The sequence below is a fragment of the Ornithorhynchus anatinus genome, chromosome X1 (assembly GCF_004115215.2).
Source record: "Ornithorhynchus anatinus isolate Pmale09 chromosome X1, mOrnAna1.pri.v4, whole genome shotgun sequence".
In the NCBI taxonomy this organism is placed as follows: domain Eukaryota; kingdom Metazoa; phylum Chordata; class Mammalia; order Monotremata; family Ornithorhynchidae; genus Ornithorhynchus; species Ornithorhynchus anatinus.
In genome coordinates, this window is record NC_041749.1 from 106,435,730 (window position 1) to 106,448,550 (window position 12,821).

Consider the following 12,821-nt stretch of genomic DNA (forward strand, 5'->3'; position numbering starts at 1 on the left):
AACAATGCTTGACAAAAAAGTAAGCGCTTAAATACCACAGTGATTATTTCCCTAAACACATACACACATTTATTTCTTTATCCTTCCAAATTTCTGCTCTCAGTGGCACTCGCCTTGTTTCCCACCCTCCCACAGCTCCTTTGATAATGGCCTCAATCAGTCAATCATTGTTATCTTCTGAGCACTTACCTGATGCAAAGCAACTGTACTAAGGGCTTCAAGAGGCCTTCCAAGACCTTTTCCTGATTAAGCCTTCTTTTCCCCTACTCTCCCTCCCTTCTGTGTCACCTAGACACTTGGATCTATACCTTTAAGCACTTGTGACCACCCCACCCTTAGCTCCACAGCACTTATATCCATATCCGTAATTTGATGTCTGTCTCTCTCTCTAAATTGTGAGTTCCTTGTGGGTAGGGAACTTGTCTGCCAACTCTGTTGTATTCTACTCTCCTGTACTTATCAATCATATTTATTGAATGCTTACTGTGTACAGATCACTGTACTAAGCACTTGGGAGAGTACAACACAACAACGTAAAAGACACATTCCCTGCCCTCAAGCTTACAGTCTAGAGGGGAATATAGACATTAATAGAAATACATTAAGGATATATATACATAAGTGCTGTGGGGCTGGTTGTGATGAGTAAAGGGAACAAGTCAGGGCGATGTAGAAGGGAATGGGAAGAGAGGAAATGAGGACTTGGTCAGGGAAGGCCTCTTGGAGGAGATGGACCTTCAATAAGGCTTTGAAGTGGGGGAGAGTAATTGTCTGTCAGATATGAAAAGGGAGGGAGATCCAGGCCAGAGGCAGGATGTGGCCGAGAGGTCGGCTGTGAGACAGATGAGATCGAGGTACAGTGAGTAGGCTGTGGTCTGTACATATTAGAGGGTTCAATAAATACCATTAATTGGTAGGAGCTGACAACATGACAGAAAAAAATGAAATATGAAAGTTAAATAACTGACAGAAAACCAATTGACATAATTCCTAAGGATGGGCACAAAATTCACAAGCACTAAATGGGGAGAGAGGTGTTACTGGGTTCAATCAATGTATTTACTGGGCACTTACTATTTGCAGAGCACAGTACTAAGCGTTTGAATACAATCCAACAGAATTAGCAGACCCCATAACGATTTTACAGTCCAAAGGGGAATTACCATCCGCTGGGTTCCTAAAAACCTTTTCCTTTGCTTTCAAACCTTCCCTAGTCAAGCTTCAATAGATGCCCTCATCCCAGGGTCACCAGGGACGCCTCGGCTCTGCCTTAAATAGTCTCACTGCTTTGTGAGTGGGCCTGCTGCTAAAGGCTAAGTTAAACCTGACAGCTGCTCGTGCCCCAGCCCCCCCCCCCTCCCCCCCCGGCCCCTGTGACAGTATGGGACCAGTGCAAGTTGCCCAGTGTCCAGGATGCTTACGATCTGGGTCACAGTTAGCCACGAGCACCCCCCGCAATGCAGCGTGGCTCAGTGGAAAGAGCACGGGCTTTGGAGTCAGGGCTCATGAGTTCGAATCCCAGCTCTGCCACTTGTCGGCTGTGTGACTGTGGGCAAGTCACTTAACTTCTCTGTGCCTCAGTTCCCTCATCTGTAAAATGGGGATTAAGACTGTGAGCCCCACGTGGGACGACCTGATTCCCCTGTGTCTACCCCAGCGCTTAGAACAGTGCTCGGCACATAGTAAGCGCTTAACAAATACCAACATTATTATTAATGCCAATCCCTCATCCTGCCTTGATGGGTGATCCTGCAGTGCTTAATGCAGCACCTTTAGAGAGATGGTGGGGCCTTTGGCTCCCCAGATGGATGTGCCTTTCAGACCACTGTGAACGCTGTGCTTGGGACTTTGGGCTGGGTTTTAGGGGGGAGGGGACCCTCGAGTTAAAAGAGGGGGAAACCACTGCTATTCTATTCCATTCCTAACTGCCTTGGGGACAAAGGGAGGCTGCTTGAGGGCAAGAACAGGTGCCCTGGAAGGGTTTTAAAGTCAAAGAAACACTGGCCATTAGCAAGCAAAGTTAGAGTAATCAGATGTTCTCTTAAATGAAAATGCCTGGGTCTGTGAGATGCAAAATGAACAACGAGGCTTACAAATTCCTTTTTTTTTTTTTTTTTAAATTCTGCTTACTTTCTACCCTGACCCCCTGGACTGCTTTAGGTGAAAACCTGTACTACAGGTTTCCCTATTTATATCTCCTTTGAGTAAATGCTTATTGGGTTTGCTTCCTTTGTAGCACCCAAATTTTCAGTACTGGATATCTGCCTGAATTTAATAATGTTGGTATTTGTTAAGCGCTTACTATGTGCCAAGCACTGTTCTAAGCGCTGGGGTAGACATAGGGGAATCAGGTTGTCCCACGTGGGGCTCACAGTCTTAATCTCCATTTTACAGATGAGGGAACTGAGGCACAGAGAAGTTAAGTGACTTGCCCACAGTCACACAGCCGACAAGTGGCAGAGCTGGGATTCGAACTCATGAGCCCTGACTCCAAAGCCCATGCTCTTTCCACTGAGCCACGCTGCTTCTCACATTTAACTCATATGCTGTTCTGTGTCAACTTGGCAATCGGGAAAAGAGAACTCAGAGGAAATCTTCATGAAATTTCTCTTAATGAAAGCTGCATTTTCATTAAGGGAGGGGAGGGGCTGTTAAAAAAAAAAAAAGGCTCACCCTAAAAAAACCTCATTGCTGAAGCACCAACCACACCACTAACCAGTCGCTAAACTGCTCTGTTTCCAGATTCTAGACACTAGTACAATCCTGGATGTGTGAAGAGTCAGTGGTTTTCTCAGCATTTAAAATTTGAACTATGCTTCATCTATTGGGATGGCCAGTGGTCTGTGGTATATTTTCAACTCCGGCAGTCTCAATTATCCAAGACAAACAAGACCAAGAGGGCCTCTTCAAACTAAAATCTCGTTACCTAGACACCTAACAGCTCCATGGGCTTGCTGAGGGCTGCAACCACATCACGCTAAACCCGCCCTTCCCCACCAGGCAACGCTATAACTACTATCAGGGAGACAGGCCCCAGAAACAGCGTGGCCTAGTGAAAGGACCATGGGCCTGGGAGTCAGAGCACCTGCGTTCTAATCCCGGCTTCGACACCTGGCTACTGTGTGAGCATGGACAAGTCACTTAACATCTCTGGCCCTCTGCTTCCTCATCTGTAAAATGGGGATTCGCTACCTGTTCTCCCTCCCTCTTAGAGATTGTGCACCCCATGTGGGACAGGGACTGCGCCTGACCTGAAGATCTCATATCTACCCCTGCGCTTAGTACAGTTCTTGGCACATAGTAAGCATATAATAAATACGTCCTTTCTTAACATTACTTAAATTAAGGCAGTCTTCATTCTGCTCTGGGGAAGGGGGAAGGCAGAGCAGCGACCGGCTGGAAAAGGGCTCACAAGAATAAAGCTAGAAACTTTCACCTCACCTGCCCTAACAGAGCCTGATGGTTCCAGCAGCTTTGCTCAGGAGAGTAGCTGGTGTCATCAGAGTTGGCGTGGAGTGCTAATTTGGAATGACTGATGAACAAAGCTCCTGACTTCTAAAACTTTAATTGGGCATTGGCGGAGAGCCAAGGAGTCAGGGAAGTATCTAAAGTTTAGTCCTTGTAATCACCACCTTCCTCTTCAAAATACAAAATGTTTCAGGGTTTTTTTTAATGGCATTTGTTAGGGACTTACTATGTGCCAGGCACTGTACTAAGCACTGGGGTAGCTACAAGCTAATCAGGTTGGACACAGTCCATGGGGCTCCCAGTATTAATCTCTTTTACAGATGAGGAAACTGAGGCCCAGAGAAGTGACTTGCCCAAGGTCACACAGCAGACAAGTGGCAGAGCCAGGACCAGAATCCAAGTTCTTCTGACTCCCAGGCCCACAGCACTCACGTACATATCTGTAATTTATTTATGTCTGTCTCCCCCTCTAGACTGTAAGCTTGTTGTGGGCAGGGAATGTGTCTTCTTGTTATATTGTACTTTCCCAACCACTTACTGACTCACTAAGCCACACTGCTTCTCTTACTTCTCTTTTCAAAAGAAATGCCGCCCAAAGCCTTCCCTCAAAATCCCAGGTCATGAGTCTGGATCAGTTAGGCCCACCTGCTAGAGTGAACACCTTCACCTGTACTAACCCTAAATAAACATAACCTGGAAGCCGGAGGTGGGGGAGGGAAGAAAAGGAATTCATGTGCACAGAGGTTTTCAATTAATGTTAAAAAAGTTTAGGTGGATGGGGGAAAAAAGTCTTTTACTGGTACATTAGATGGCCCTGAGGTGTGACAGAGTGGAAAGAGGTTTCCAGAGAGGGTTCCCAACTCAGGACTCCTCTAAAAGCCCCCTAAATGAAATACTTCCAGGAGAAGATCAGGCCAGGAAAGAAAAGAAAACAAAACAAAGTCAACATGGGATAAATCCCAAACACTACCTTGTGGAGGAGTCCCCAGAAAGTCCTAGGGATCAAGCAGCACCCAGTTTGCTTCATCTGGGGAATCACTTTGGCTTGCTAATGCATACCAAGGATTACCACTTAGCCTTTCTTACACTTTTTGGATAGGCCCAGCCAGAAAGATCAGTTCTCAGAGTTCCCAAAAGCCTCCCATGTTCCCCTGGAGGTTGGAGCTGTGACTAAGGGTCAACCTAGCTCCTAGGGTTCAAAGATCGAAGCAGTCCACATTCTGGGTCGGATCACACGATGGGAAGCTACAAGCGCTGGCTGGTAGTTTGGACCCCCTATTTAAACCCAGGTGATCCAAGCCACCTGCTCATCCAAAACTAAAGGACACAGCATCAGCATAGTTGCTGTACCTCTTCCATCAACCACTGCTGCCCGGCAGGTATGACCACCAAATCCAGCATCTCCTCTTATTGATGCTGCATAGCGTGGCATGCTAGGAGGCCAGAGTTCAACCCAGAGAAACCTGGCTTCTTTCTTTTATCAGCAGCTGGATCGAAGAACATAACTGGTTCTCATTTTTCCTGGGGCCTCATCTCCCTGACACATAAAACAGGTTTGGGCAACTGCATGGCAGGTTTCACCTGGTCAGAACTGTCTTTAGTCCTTGCGGGTGGGGACCGGTCAGCCGGGGTGGAAATCTTTCATGTTCCCGCAGCTGGAGCTCCCCTGTTGCTTACATTATTTCCCCTTGAGGGGATATGAACCACCCAGATTCAGCTCCACCCGTGTCTATGGAGCCAAAGAATAGTACCATGGCAATCTCACTCCTCTCTGGTATTGCTGGTCAGTGTGGGAAATTTCGTCTCCGGGGATGATTCCAGCCCAGCCTCCTCACTGGTCTCCCTGACTCCACTTTCTCTCCTCTCCGGTAGGCTGCCCAGATCATTTTTTTTTTTTTTAATGATATTCTGGACTCATCTCTTCATTCCTCGAAAACCTTCATTGCTTGTCCATTCCTCTCTGTATCAAGAAACTCTCGACCACTGCCTCTAAAGCACTCAATCCGATCTCTCCCTCCTAATTATCTACTCTCTTCTCCACCCCAGCTCACACTACATTTTCTCAAGCTAACTTACTGGGCCTTGCTCTAGTCTACCCTGCCCCCTTGCTCACGCTCTTCCCTCCTGGCTAGAACTGCCTACCCATTCAAATCCATCAGACCACAGTTTTTCCCAACCTAAAAGCCCTTCTAAAATCATCTCCTCTAGGAGGCTTGCCCTGATTACCACCCCCAACTACCACCACAGTATTTCTGCACCAGCTACACCCTTGTGCACTCAAAACCACCCCATAGCACTTCCGTACCTATCGACTGTTAATGCTACACACACTCATCCACAGATCCGGTTTTCCTTCTTTCTCCAATCTGTAATTTATTTTAGTGCTTGTCTCCCCCCACAAGATTGTATGCTCCTTGAGGAGGACAGCAGGTCTAATAACCCTGTTGTGCACTTCCAAGCAACCACTACTGTGTTCTGCACACAAGGCGGCCCTCAGTGCTACTGATCAATTACACCAAAGCCATCTGGGGTCCAGAGGGGGAAATGATGATGATGGTATTTTTTTTTAGGCGCTATGTGTAAAGCACTGTTCTAAGCATTGGGGGGATACAAGGTGATCAGGTTGTCCCACGTGGAGCTCACAGTCTTAATCCCCATTTTACAGATGAGGGAAGTGAGGCCCAGAGAAGTTAAGTGACTTGCCCAAAGTCACATAGCTGACAAGCGGCAGAGTGGGGATTAGAACCCATGACCTCTGACTCCCAAGCCCATGCTCTTTCCACTGAGCCACACTGCTTCTCATGTAGGGAAATCACAACCCTACTCTACACCATCCCAAAAGCCACCTGATGCCCCCCCCCCCACTCTAATCACCTGTTAATGATAAATGGTGGTAAATTAGCTCTGGCCACTATTTTCTTTCCGATTTCAACTAGTGAACTACGCAAGGCTCAGGAACTCATATCTCCTGGTGCCAGGCAATCCTTTGTTGTTGTACTGTACTCTCCCAAGCGCATAGTACAGTGCTCTGCACACAGTAAACATTCAATAAATAAGATTGACTGACTTGGATCCCAGCTGGAAGGCCAAACCTTGAAACATTTTCCATCCTCTATCAATACAGGAAACTGGATGTTTCCTGATTACAAATGAGGTACTGAGCAAAACTGGGCCTGGCAAAATAGCCAGATCCCAGTCTGGAAAAAACTGAAAGGTGAAACAATAGGCACCTAATGCAAAGGTTTGGATTGGCCCACACTCCCACACACATTTTCAGCTGGCTCCCAGATGAGAAGTTAAGGCCCACATCTGTAGCAATTCCAACATTAACGCTGTTACCAGAACTGAGTTTCACCAGGAAACCTCTGGTGCTGTCTTGCCATGAGACTGGGGTACCACCATTATAATGTCTTCACCCCGCTAAACTCTAACTTTTTTCCATTCTCTTGCCAGGTGCCCATATGAGGCTACATTTAGGATACAGGACTTGCATTTAGGATAAAGGACTAAGCACCCAGCATTTAAATTGCTGAGTTGACCATTCTTCCCTGGAAGCCCCACCCCCCACCCCCAATTAACTCCATTTCTGTAGATAGATGCGTCCTCCACCCCAATTTCTTCAGGGTGTTCCAGGGCCTTACTAAATTACACCCAAACGGCCTAACCCCTTTAACACATAACACTTTAGGGCACCATTCTATGATCTCTTAATATCTGACCCATTATCTGGCACCCGTGATTCCCTGAGAGAAGCTTGGGGGGTAGGTAAAGTCCCTGAAAAATAAAGAACTGGGTTGCGGGTAGGTTCAGTCGGACCAGATAAGGAACGGTTAAGGGTAAGATGGGGAAGTCAGGGTGACCAGGTTGGCACAGGGGCAGGCTGACAGCCACACTAGTCCGGTTCGGAGAAAGGGGTTGGGTTGCCAGCAAAAACTTCCGGGCGGGTGTGGGCGGAAATGAAAATGGGGCAAAACAAGGAAAATCGACAGCTTTGGGAAGAGGGGGAAAGAGGCGGAATTCGGTGGAGAGGTAGAACCGGGTGAGTGTGGGTAGGAGGAGTAATCTGGCAGTCCTGAGAAGAGGACAGAAACAGGCGGAGGCCCCAAGAGGGTGGAGATGATGAGAAGTGGGAGGGAGGCCGGGAGAACTCGACAGATGAGGCAGGGGTGAAACTGGGGGCAGAAAGTGGAAGAGAGGGAGTGACTTGGGAAGAAGGGGGGAAAACAGGCAGAATGTGAAGTAGCAGTGGGACCAGGAGAATGAGAACAGAAATTGGGAGTCTGGTTGGATCTGTGATAGGTGTGTCACCTAACTGGGAAGAAAATAAAAACGGAGACTGGATTTGGCAAAGGGGTCCCACAAAAAGGCAAGGTTAGAGGAGGGGAGGGTGATGGGTAGGGCAGACGGGGGAGACAGAGTTTAAGAAAGGGGGACAAGGCAGACCCCTAGAGGACGGGGAGGCGCAGACGGACCCCTAAAGGCCACGGGGGGGAGGGGGCGGACCCCAAGAGGGGAGGGGGAGGCGGAGGCGGAGGCGGAGGCGGACCATGACCGCCTAGAAAGGGGAAGAAGCAGGGACAGTCCTCGAGGTCTAAGTAGAGAACCAGGCGGATCAATCCCCAAGGGGCCAAAGCCCGGTACACGGGGGGGAGGTGGCAGGCGGGTGGTGGGAGGGAGGGAGGGAGGGAGGGAGGGAAAGGGGGCCGAGCTATCACCCCTCACCTTGAGCAGGACGAAAAACTCGAAGACGCGACGGAAGGCCGGTGGGAAGAGACGAGAGTAGGTCACGGCCATCTTGAAAAAGAGAGCATGGAAGAGTCTGTCGCGTACATTGATGAGGGGGTTAGGGTTGAGGTTGGGGGTCCGGACCCCGCGGGGGGTCCCCCCGCCGCCCCCGGGCCCTCCCCCGCCGTTGCCGTTCATGGGGAGGTGATTGGCGTTGGCGTGGGGAGGGTTTTCCGACATACTGAGACCTGAGGAGTCCAGGGGGCGGGGGGGGGGGGCGTCGGAGCCTCCTGAGGCCTTAACAGATCGGGGGGCCCCGGGGCCCCGATCCAGCCTCCATGGATGCCGCGGCCGGCCTTCCCGGCTCCCAGTGGAGGCTGTGGGGCCAGACGCGCGCCGGGGCCGTCGCTTCTTCCTTCCCTGGGCGGACGGGGAACAACAGCCGAAGCCGCGCCGCCGCCCTGCTGACGAGACGACACCGCTGCAGGCGCGAGGGCCACCCTCTGCTCGCAAGGAACTCTGGGACGCAGGAGGTTCGAGCCCCCGCCGGAGGCTTGCCCAGCTGGGCTCGGCGCGGAGATTTGTGGGAGCGAGAGGGAGGAGACGTGGGACGAGGGGAAGGTAAAGGCGGTGCCCCACGGGGCCCTCATTTGCTTGGAAGACTCTTACGGAATACCCAGAACTCCCCGCGAGCTTGGCTTCAAAAAGAAATTGGGAAAAAGAAAGCGTGAGAACAGAGTATTCACCACACGAGCAGCTCCTCTCGATACACAGCATTAGGAGAAGGGTCGCGGGATGGGTCCCATCAACAATTCTCCAGCAACTCTATGCGAAAAGTTGTCAAGCCTCTGGTCTTTATATAACGTCGAGTTTAGGCGTGTGATTTGTGCTCGCTTCGGCAGCACATATACTAAAATTGGAACGATACAGAGAAGATTAGCATGGCCCCTGCGCAAGGATGACACGCAAATTCGTGAAGCGTTCCATATTTTTGCCCCTTTGTTTCATTGAGTTTTGCATCAGAATGGGAGTGAGCTGCAGGATTTATTGTAGTCGATGGCGTTTCTTCAGGGCGTGGTTCTGGTCGCACGGTGACCTCTTCCCCCTGTCTCTCCATTGTCTCTCTCTTTGCAAACATAAGTGATTAGCGTAGTGCTCTCTACGCCGTAAACGCTCGGTAACTACGATTGATAATTTAAACTGATTTCAGTTCTCAAAGAATAATAATAATGATGGTATCTGTTAAGCGCTTACTATGTGCTAAGTACTGGGGTCGATACAAGGTAATCAGGTTGTCCCACGTGGGGCTCACAGTCTTCATCCCCATTTTACAGATGAGGGAACCGAGGCACAGAGAAGTTAAGCGACTTGCCCAAAGTCACACAGCTGAGAAGGGGCAGAGGTGGGATTAGAACCCAAGACCTCTGACTCCCAACCCCGTGCTCTTTCCACTAAACCACGCTGTTTCGACACATCTTCAGCCAGTGAAGGGGGTTAGCTTATTTTTGTATGGTATTTGTTAAATGCTTACTATGGGCTAAGCACTGGGGTAGAAACAAGCTAAGCAGGTTGGACAGAGTCCATGTCCCATGTGGGGCTCCCAGTCTTAATTCCCATTTTACAGATGAGGTAACTCGGGCACAGAGAACTTAAGTGACCGGCCCAAGGCCACACAGCAGACGAGTAGCAGATCAGAATTAGAACCCAGGTCCTTCCGACTCCCAAGCCCATGTGCTATTCATTCAATCCTATTTATTGAGCGTTTACTGTGTGCAGTGCACTGTACTAAGTGCTTGCTATCCACTAGGCCACACTACTTCTCATCGCTTCTCGTAGCTTACTGAATTAGTTTCCCCCCAAAAGAGTGAGTTCAAGAGAGGTTTGCAGAGATCCGAAGATGAATGGTCCATAAAGGTCAATAGAGGGGAAAATTAAGAGTTGTAGAGGGGAAGGTTGGGGGTGTTGGGTGGTCAGTCTTTAACCATACGGACAGGTGTCCAGGAGAGCCACGATCACATGGTTTTTCTGAGTGCCACGATCAGAGGATAAGATTCTGGGTTGGATGGACAGTGGGGGTGATCCAGGGTGGCCTGGTGCCTGTTCCGTGACATCAGGTCAATAAATACTGTCACCCATCCCCTTCTCCACTCCCCCTTCCCTTCCTCAACCTTAGCATTTATTAGAAGTCCCTTGCTCCCTGGACCCTAACAAAATCCCCTCACCAACAGCAGAGTAATAGTAACAGGAGAAGGAGGAATGGTATTTATTGAGCACCCACCAGGTGCAGTGCACTGTACTAAGCACTTAGGAAATATCAAACGAACAAGTGACACAGTTCCTGCCCACTGGGCACTGATAGTCTAACAGGGAAGACACACGTAAAGGTATTTATTCATTCATTCAATCATATTTATTGAGTGCTTACTGTACGCAAAGCACTGTACCAGGCACACCACATTCATTAATTAATATTATATATTATAACAAGCCTTTTTGGACTTAAAGAAAGCTACTTTTATCAAATCACGTTAAATTGTGAGGGGGGATTTTTGTTTGTTTTTCAGTGGAGAAGACCAAGGACGTGACCTAACAGACTGTCATCCACATTGGTCTGAAAGGCTGAACAAAGCCCTAGAATGACCATTAAAAGCCTCTCTAGACTAAGTTCATTGTGGACCAGGAACATGTCTACCAACTCTGGTGTACTGCACTCTCCCAAGTGCTTAGTACAGTGCTCTGCACACAGTAAGCACTCAAATAGAGAAGCAGCGTGGCTCTGCCACGTGGCAGCTGTGTGACTGTGGGAAAGTCACTTCACTTCTCTGTGCCTCAGTTACCTCATCTGCAAAATGGGGATGAAGTCTGTGAGCCTCACGTGGGACAACCTGATGACCTTGTATCTCCCTTGTATCTCCCTTGTATCTTGATCTTGTGTCTTGTATCTCAGTGCTCTGCACATAGTAAGCGCTTAACAAATACCAACATTATTATACAACCACAAGCACATTCCCTGCCCACAACAAGCTCATGGTCTAGAATGGGAGACAGACATTAATATAAATAAATACATTACAAATATGTATGTGTATATATACATATACACATACATATGTGCTGTGGGGATGGGAGGGAGGATGAATTAAAGGGAGCAAGTCAAGGTGACGGAGAAGAGAGTTGAGGTGCAAGGTGGGGTGAGTCTGTGGAGTGCCTTGAAGTCAAAATAGACAACCAATGGAGGATTTTGAGGAGCGGAGGGAGCCACGTGCTGAGTAACGTTTCAGGAAGAAGATCCGTACCGCAACATGTACTATAACCAATCAATGAAGTTTATTGAGCACTCACCGTGAGCAGAGTACTAAGCCCTCAGTGGGGAAGGTGGGGAGAGAGTAAAGTACAGGTAGACATGATCCCTGCCCTCTAAGCTTTCATTTTAGAGGGGTTCAGATGTTTAAATCAGAGGGAGGGAGAGATTGGAGGCTAGAGGCAGAGAGACCAGCGAGGAAGCTGATCCACAAATTTTGCACTGGAGTGGTAGGTACAGAGCTTTTGAACTACTGCCTAGGTGGCAGAAAGCAGGAGACCAGACCACGGAGGTTTGTTGATGGAACCTAGGCAGGGTTACCAAGGGTTTCCTGGACTGGGTTAGGGCCACAGGCTCATAAGGTGGTTTGAGTCTGAGCGGGCTGGGGGAAGAGGATGGAGGAATGAGGGGGGACTGAATTGTCTGTGTCCCAGGGGATTAGACTGTAAGCCCGTCAGTGGGCAGGGACTGTATCTGTTGCCGATTTGTACATTCCAAGCGCTTATTACAGTGCTCTGCACATAGTAAGCTGTCAATAAATACTATTGAATGAACAGCTGAGGAATCCAAAGTATAGAACTGGAGGAGGAAGGGTCAAGAGCATCGGCAGAGCTTTATGCTCCTGGAGTAGGGCTGCAGGCCTCAGCAGCATGAGGGAACCCCCTGCCCCTCTCTTTTGGGGTGCAGAGAGCCAGTGAAGTTTTGAAAGGGAAAGGGCAGTGGGTGGAGGGATGATGGAAGAAACTCTGGGCAAGATGCAGCCCCTCCAGGCTGGCAATCAGCTGCTGCTACCTTAAGAAGATCCGGATCACCACCTGCCCCATTGCCCTGCTCTTCCGGGGCGCTGAGGGAGCCCGCCCCGCCTCACTGTCCCCTCACCCTGTTGGTCACCCAGAGCACAGGGGCCAGTGGGAATGGGGAGGGCACCTGGGAATCAAAGAAATAGGGGACAGAACTGAACCCCAGGCAAAAGGAAAAGGGAGGGGGAACGGGGGTAGGACGAAGCATGACCAGAGAAAGTCCTTCTGGGGAACAAAATGATCCCTCGGAAAAAGGGAGTGGTCATTTGTTTTTGCCCTTTGCCTTTCAGACCCTGCCTCTGAGTGGGGGGGAGAGGCCAAATCCCTCTTCTCCCCTTGCCCAGAACTGGTCTGCCAATGCCACCTGGCCGCTACCAGAAGAGATACAGAAGCCTCTCGAGGAGGCTACCCATCATGTGGACAGATCTGGGCTGGCCTGCTGCCTCCTGCCCACTCTTCAGGGAAGGTACAGCCGGGGCACTGGTTGGGAGGTGGCGGGGATGGGGGAAGGGGGGAGGAACGATGCT

The 12,821-nt window shown here is 49.5% G+C and overlaps 1 protein-coding gene and 1 non-coding gene across 3 annotated transcripts in view; one reads left to right on the forward strand and one right to left on the reverse strand.

Annotated features, from left to right (window-relative positions):
- Nucleotides 1-8,745, reverse strand: part of TMEM259 (transmembrane protein 259) — a 35,211-nt gene extending 26,466 nt beyond the window's left edge. For both annotated transcript variants that reach the window (XM_029050592.2, XM_029050591.2), the window contains exon 1: nucleotides 8,191-8,745. In XM_029050592.2, coding sequence (XP_028906425.1) covers nucleotides 8,191-8,433 — 243 coding nt within the window. In that variant the 5' untranslated portion in view covers nucleotides 8,434-8,745. The remainder of the gene's footprint in view (nucleotides 1-8,190) is intronic.
- A 334-nt stretch (nucleotides 8,746-9,079) lies between these two features.
- On the forward strand, nucleotides 9,080-9,186 carry LOC114806911. The gene has a single exon (XR_003754964.1). It is a non-coding gene; the product is annotated as a U6 spliceosomal RNA (small nuclear RNA).
- The last annotated feature ends 3,635 nt before the right edge of the window (nucleotides 9,187-12,821 follow it).